The following is a 7438-nucleotide window of genomic DNA, read 5'->3' as shown; positions in this document are numbered from 1 at the left end:
ACATCAGGCGCGTACGTACGACGTGATGACGCATCAGGGGCATACGTACGACGTGATGACGCATCAGGGGCATACGTACGACGTGATGACGCATCAGTGACGTAGCAGTAAATGAAAAACAGGGCGCTCTGCTGCTGCCAGTGAGTGTTAAAACGTCCCTGTGAGAAGAAGCAGAAAAGAGAGAAAAGCACCGGGAAAACATTGACGAGTGAAGCAGGAGATATGAACACAGACAGGTACAGTATCACACTGTTATACTTTATTCATTTACAGCTGTTTTAGCAGAGTTACAGTGACATTATCCACCACAGAGCTGCCCGTGTGGAACACTGGCAACACTGATGACTCCACGTTTGATAGAATATTCAAGAAAAACGAGTCATTACACTGACTTAACATATAGGTTTTATATGTAATCTGTACTTTTAAGTTTGTATCACTACCGTGAAGTAGTTTTTTTTAGCATTATACAGAAGTAATCGATAATCGATACCGCGCTTTCCTCACATCCAGGCCTCCATTCACATCAGTCTGACTGTGCCTCCTTCCCGCCTCTTTTAATCTGTTAATCCGCTGCATATTGAAAGAATAAATAGTAAAGTTTAATCATGTGTTAATGTTAAAACCTAAAGAAGTGAATGTGACTGTGTGTCACAGTTTGCGCGGTTTCTTCGCTGGTGTGTGCAGTAATATGGCGGGTAGAGCACAGCACTGGATGTGTGTGTGTGTGGGGGGGAGCACAGGGTTGCCAGGTCTGCCTGATGAAAAAAACAGACCAAAACCAGTCTAAAACCAGTTAAGTGGTCCTTCAAACCAGTCCAATTAATGAATAGCCCAATAAATACCAGAATTCACTGCTTTTCAAAGCCTAACAGCATTACTAGTATTACCAAAAAGTGTTGTCACATCTCCTCAGACAGCTATAAACCAACATTAAAACATCTTAATTTAAACAGTTATTTCACCAAACTCCTTTTAATATAAGTCACATTGTGTCACCATAATTTAAATATGAATTCAGTGGAAGTTGTGACCATATTGTCTTCATCTATCCTGCCTGTATGAAACCACATGTGTGTTTCATATACACTCAGTGGTCACTTTATTATGTATAATGTGCATCTAATTAACGGACAGAGGTGGAATCCTTCATACCCTGTGCTGTAATGACAGATTATTGGAGATTATTTAGGTTCTGAAGCAGTCTGGTCATTTGTCCTTTGACCTCTGGCAGCAAAACAGTATTGTCTCACAGAAAATTGCTGGATATTTTCTCTTTTTACAGAATATTTTCTGTAAACTCTAGAAATTTCCCTCTTTCTAAAGCTCTTGATCATGTCCACATGACTATATACATAGGTGCCGTGTGGCAGTTGAGCAGGCGTACCTAATAAAGTGGCCACTCAGTGTCCATAGATGAGCTACAACACTATACATGGTTTTGAATTATCATTAGATGGGAAAAAATGCTTGACATATAAACAGTTCAGTGCATATGTAGTTATATATATGTATATGTATGTATGTATATGTATGTATGTATATATATATGTATGTATGTATATATATATGTATATATATATATATGTGTATATATATATATGTATGTATATATATAAATATATATATATATATATATATAAAGAATATAATACTCATAAGGTCAGACTCCGTGCGTGCGTGTGTGTGTGTGCGCGCACGGACAGGCTGGTTACTAACTTACTCATCTTGTTTTTCTTTTACATTTCCATTCTACCCAGCATGCCTCTGCAGGAGCTGCCCTGCCTCAGCCTCCAGGGCTCCATGTTGGCTCAGTCCCACAAGCGTAAGTCCAGACACTGCCCGAGTGAGGGTCTGGACACAGAGTGCACCCCGACAGATCTCATCCAGCAGAGCTCGCCCCGACACAAGCTGCAGCGGCTCGTCGGCAAAGGCAAAGAAAACGACTGCGGACACTTTGTTCTGGCCAAGAGGCCGAGGAGGAAGAAGGAGCCCACGTCAGGTACGAGGAGGATTCTTCTGACCTTTGAAGAATCTTGACCACACCATCTTTGTGTGGATGAAGACAGAAAACTTTTTTAGAAAGAACAAGAAAGTGATTGTGAGTTTTCTGACTGTGTTATTCCCCCCATTTGCAGCCATTTCTTGGGACCACCTACCAGACGAGCTGCTTCTCAAGATCCTCTTCTGCCTCCCCCTGCAGGATCTCCTCAGGATGTCCAGAATCTGCAAACGCTGGCACCGTTTAGTGTGAGTCTACAGCTCCACTGCTCCACACTCAAAATATAAAGGAGATTGTACAAATAAAACCTCCTCAGACACGAGATGGAACTCTGGTCGGCTGATGTCCTGCCTGTGTTTCTGTCTCAGGTTGGACGAGTCGCTGTGGCACAGCGTGGATCTGGAGGGTTTGACTCACATGGATTCAGCTCTGCGGCAGGTTCTGAAAACAGGGCTCCGCAGGCTGCGCTGCCCTCGCTCCTTCATGGAGGAGCTGCACCTCCCAGGCTCAGGGTGAGTAGTCTTGAATCTAAGAAGTTGTTTTCCAACATTTAAATGAAGTTTGTGTCACTTTATAAACCAGTCACTCTCCTGCACCAAACCCCATAGAGAAAACCAGTGTTTTAAGCTCTCAGGGACACAGGAGCTGCTGGTCTACTGCTGCCTCATGTCATACGTTTGTGTTGGCGGGATTATTCCAAACTAACAATTTCAAACGCTGAAGTCACAAAATAACACATTAGAACTCAGTGTTGGACACAGCAGTGGATCAAGGACTCCTGTGTGCTGTGATGTAAAATCACTGATTTTCTCTGTGGACTTTGGTGTGAGGACAGAGAGATTTACAGAGTGACACAAACGTCATCCAACCACTCTGAACCACCAAAACCCTGAGCCTGATGATCGTGTCTCCTCCTGGTTGTTCAGGCCTCTACAGCTGGTTCAGCTGGATCTGTCCAGTTCCATCATCCCCACCTCAGCTCTGGAGAGCATCACCCGTCGATGCAGGGACCTGGTGTGTCTCAGTCTGGAGGGTCTGCCGCTCTCAGACGCCATCATCGAGTGAGTGTTCCACCGTTTCCTGCTCGGCCTCATCGCTGATCATGTTCACAAGGACAGATTTAGATCTTTAGTCTGAATAAGACAATACAGTGGAGAAAGCATCATTATTGTGTTATAAATGTTCTATTTTTCCAATTTACCCTGGAACATCTTACAGTACATACTGTTCATGTTAAGATATTTTTTTCAGTATTTATTGATCATATCTTAGTAGGGGTGGGAATCACCAGAAACACATGATACGATATTATCTCAATCTTGTGAAATACTATTTCTGGAATCATGTATTGTGAAATACTCTTGCACGACAACTCTAGTGAGAGTGAGCACCTGGCGCCATCTAGTGGACTGAAACGTCAATTTATTTTTTTATTTATTTTTTACGCTTAAAGACAAAATGTTATGTTTATTTGTAACATCAATTAAAAATCTATTCTAATCTCTCTTAATGTCTCAAAAGCAATATAATAAATGCAAAATATAACGGTTGATGATTGAAGTGTGTGACGGGAGGTGTTAATGATGGCGCTAAATAATTATTAATTAACAGATCGTTTTTACAAATAAAACAACATTTTTATATATATATTTATGTTTAATTGAATGATTAATCATGTTTATTATCTGTTTTAAGTCCCCCTTAAGGGGCATTTTTCATGTAGTTAATGTGTCACTTTGAGTGTCGATTCTGAGTCTTAAGAAAAATCCTAATCCCTGAATGTGCATGTGTTAATTGTGTGTTGGCGTATAATTGATGTCGTCTCTGTGTCTCAGTTCTTTGGCTAAGAACACAAACCTGCTGCAGCTGAATCTGAGCGGCTGCTCCGGCTTCTCCGCTGCTGCCGTCGCTGACATGATCAAATCCTGCTCCAGGTCAGAAGACGACACTGTTTGCACTTTTCACCTGATCTCCAAACGGGTTCCGTGTGTTAATAATTCTTCTTCTGTATGTGCAGTATGGAGCAGCTGAACTTGTCCTGGTGTGAGTTCAGCAGTTCTCACTTGAAGAGCGTGGTCACAAACCTGAGCTCCAGCGTGACACACCTCAACCTCAGCGGCTACCGAGAGAGTCTGAATCTGGACGGTAAGAGACCACAACCGCCACTCATTCTGTGTCTGTGTGACTTTGTCACATGACCGCATGGCTCTGAACCCAACACTGTAACACCCTCTGTCCACAGATGTGAAGGTGCTGGTGGTCCGATGTCCTCGCATTCAAACTCTAGATTTAAGGTAAGCTAGTGTTCGTATACTCGCCGCCTGACACTGGAGGTTATCTCAGCTCACACCCTGGACAGATCGCCAGTCCATAGTTTTTGAATGATCTATACTGTATATCACAAACGGTCTGGTCGACAGCATCTGAAAGCACGTGTCTCACTGTTGTTCCTCTTCCTCGTGTTGCAGTGACAGCACTCTGATCATGGCCGACAGCTTCCCCGTCCTGGCTCAACTCAAACACCTGCAGCATCTGTCCCTGAGCCGCTGCTACCACATTCACCTCGCCGCTCTCACGTAAGTCTCCCTCTCGCTGCTCGTTTGTTCCTCACTGGGTCGCTGAGGTCAAGGAATCTCAATCTTAACACCTGTGCGTCTCCGTCCTCGCAGTGACCTCGGCAAGACGCTGCCCTCGCTGTCCCTGCTGGACGTCTACGGCCTCGTCCCCGACAACCAGTTGGCCACGCTGAAGAAAGAGCTCCCCCGCATCTCCGTCAACTCGCGGCCGTTCTCCGGCATCGCCCGGGCCACGCCCGCCAGCACGCTCGTCGGCGCCGTCAGCGGTGACCGCAGCATGTACGGCAGCAGGTGTCGGCTGAGGTTCACACTGTAAATCCCAGCACACGCACACTCACTCACAGACAGGGGTCAGTATTTCCTGCTGCTACAGAAACTGCCTTTAACGTTTGCTGCTTTCACAGAACTGAGTCGCAGAGTGAACCAAAATGACTTTTTTTTTTTTTTTAATCAAAAAAGGGATAATCTGGATTTTTAAATGTGGTATATAAGCTACAGACATCGTCTCCTGTGATTTTAGCCATGTGACAAAAGACTTGCCAGCGGGGACAACAGGACAAACCAATTTTACCAGCTTCACAAAAACGCTCACCTCCAATACATTCATGCTAGCCTATAATAACTTTAGAATCTTTAGAAAAGTGCTATTTGAATATTCTAGTGCATGAGAGATGCATTCAAAGACCCTGGTAAATTTCCATCTCTTCTGCTGGATCTACAGTGGGGTTGAATGTTTAAAGGAGCAGCTTTGAAATGCATTCAGGGAACCTCATGAAATATCATCACTTGCAAACCTTGTGGTTTATATATAGACGTGCAACAAATGAGGTCGTCACTGGAGAAGACAGATTTGTTTTTATACAAGCGCGATCATTGATAAAAAAAAAAAAAAATTGTATCTTTTTAAATATATGAGAACGTTCATGGTAACTGACTTTTTAAAAATCAAGCTAATCAATCTCATGTCCATCCTCAGCTTCATCGGAGCTACAGACTTTCTTTCTCCAGAAAAAACTCAAGTTTTAATCACCTTCCCCACATCAAACCCCATAGAGAAAATCAGTGATTTTACACCACGACACACAGGAGTCGTTGATCCACTGCCGCCTCCATGGGTCAGTTTACATGTGTCATTCTATGAAATCCTTTGTTCTGATTCATACAAGTGACCATACATGTGAAAAGAGGCCAGCAGTGGAACAGAAGCTTGTGTCGCTGTGAGCTAAAAATCCCTGATTCTGAGAGTGAGTCTTTTAGTTTCCAGTCAGAAATGTCTGTCTAACACAGAGACAAAGCAGTGAGCGTGTTCTTAAAGTGACAGACATCGTATGAAGTGAGCCTGTTTATTAAGTAGCTAAAGTCCTGTTTGTCCCTGTGGCCCCGCTAACTTATCTTTCCACTGAAAGCGTGACTGCCTACTGTTTTTTGAGCCTTATATTACTTGTGTAACTTTGATCACTGTATGATTCATTTTTTACTCACAGTAAACGCAACTGGCGATTCCTCTCATGATGCTAATGCTAAGCTAACGGTCGTAGTATACTAAACTTGAATCAAGTGACCCACACAAACATTGGGACTTTGGAAGTCTTATCACTAATGATTGGTATTTACGATGTCTATACATCACATTACTTGAATCTTTTTGCGCTCAAGTTCAAATATTAAAAATCAAGCTGCTGAAGCAAACGACGAGAATCCTGTGGTGCAGCCGACGCAAAACTTGAAATATGAGGAATACTGAACACTTGAACTATCCCTTTAGGTAGGCTAAAAAAAGAGCGACAATGTAAATGTTGAACGTCTGAACAGAGTGTTATTGAATATTTCCGACGTTTTATTGTGATGTTGAGTTTTTTTAAATCCGAAAAAAGTTTTTATGTAAAAAAGATGACGTTTTTTTTTTATCTCCACATTTTCCAAATGTTAACTTGAAACTTGACGTTTTCATACGGGTTCACTCGCTGTGTCACTGTTTTTCCATCATGATGTCATCATGTGGCTGTCGATGGAAAACAAGTTTGTATTCATTTCCTGTCCCGAGTAAATCAACTGAATTTGATTTCTCCAATTACTTGAATTTGGTTGTTAGAGAATAAAAAGTTAATTTGGTAATTGTTGACTTTTCATGTGATCTTTTTTTAACACAAAACCTCAAGATTTACTAACAAAATGTTCTTCATCAGCATCATATGATCTAAAAAGTCAAATTGAATTAAAACACTACGTCAAATCAGTTTATGTAAGTGTGGAAAAAGTAAGTGATAAATGTATTGTATTTAACGACGTTTAAGGTGTCAAACTAAAGTGAGTCAATCAGTCAAAAGACTGATTAATGACAAATTTATCAAGAGATAAAAAATCTCAGTAAGAAGATAAAAGCTGTCACAAACAGTGAACCAAAAATTCAGGTTTAGTCTGGTGTCCATAAAAGCCTACATGATACATTTAAAGACAAATATGCAGATGAAAAGGAAAAAAACCTGTCAAAAATATCCGAAAGCTCAGTATTGTATGAAAGTCACAAATGATTTCAGAATAAAAATCAAAAATATCAAATTCAAAACCTATATCAATTTTCTTTTTTAAAGAGAAAAACCTCAGTTCAAGATTCAAATTCAGATCTTAGACATTAAAATGACATGTGTAAAAAAAAAAAGGTAAAAATGTCAGAACTATATCAAAATATTTTCCCAAGAACAGAAAAAGTGTCTCAGTGTCTGAAGACATTAAAATGACAAAAAAAACATTAAACAAGTAAAAAATGGCATTAAGCCCTCGTACAAATTCAGTAAAATGTGGGTGTCAAACTAAATATTGTCATCGTACAGTGAGAAATAAAATAATCAAAAACTAAATT

The 7438-nt window shown here is 41.1% G+C and overlaps 1 protein-coding gene across 1 annotated transcript; it reads left to right on the top strand.

The window, feature by feature from the left end:
* Positions 1-76: 76 nt before the first annotated feature.
* Positions 77-6693, top strand: skp2 (S-phase kinase-associated protein 2, E3 ubiquitin protein ligase). Its single transcript, XM_058616743.1, has 10 exons — positions 77-236; positions 1761-2002; positions 2139-2250; positions 2371-2514; positions 2929-3063; positions 3838-3936; positions 4020-4147; positions 4245-4296; positions 4471-4578; positions 4672-6693. The coding sequence occupies exons 1-10, from the start codon at positions 223-225 to the stop codon at positions 4892-4894; spliced, it is 1257 nt and encodes a 418-aa protein (XP_058472726.1). The 5' UTR covers positions 77-222; the 3' UTR covers positions 4895-6693.
* Positions 6694-7438: the final 745 nt, after the last annotated feature.

This window comes from Solea solea, chromosome 19, assembly GCF_958295425.1.
Source record: "Solea solea chromosome 19, fSolSol10.1, whole genome shotgun sequence".
NCBI lineage: Eukaryota > Metazoa > Chordata > Actinopteri > Pleuronectiformes > Soleidae > Solea > Solea solea.
Note: the sequence above shows the minus strand (reverse complement) of the source record. Positions and strands in the feature narration are given on the sequence as shown.

Excerpts from the sequence above, each read along its gene's own strand:
- skp2 (XM_058616743.1), top strand. Across the intron at positions 2,515-2,928 it reads CTGCACCTCCCAGGCTCAGG|GCCTCTACAGCTGGTTCAGC; the intron begins GTGAGTAGTCTT and ends CTGGTTGTTCAG. Across the intron at positions 4,579-4,671 it reads ATTCACCTCGCCGCTCTCAC|TGACCTCGGCAAGACGCTGC; the intron begins GTAAGTCTCCCT and ends CCGTCCTCGCAG.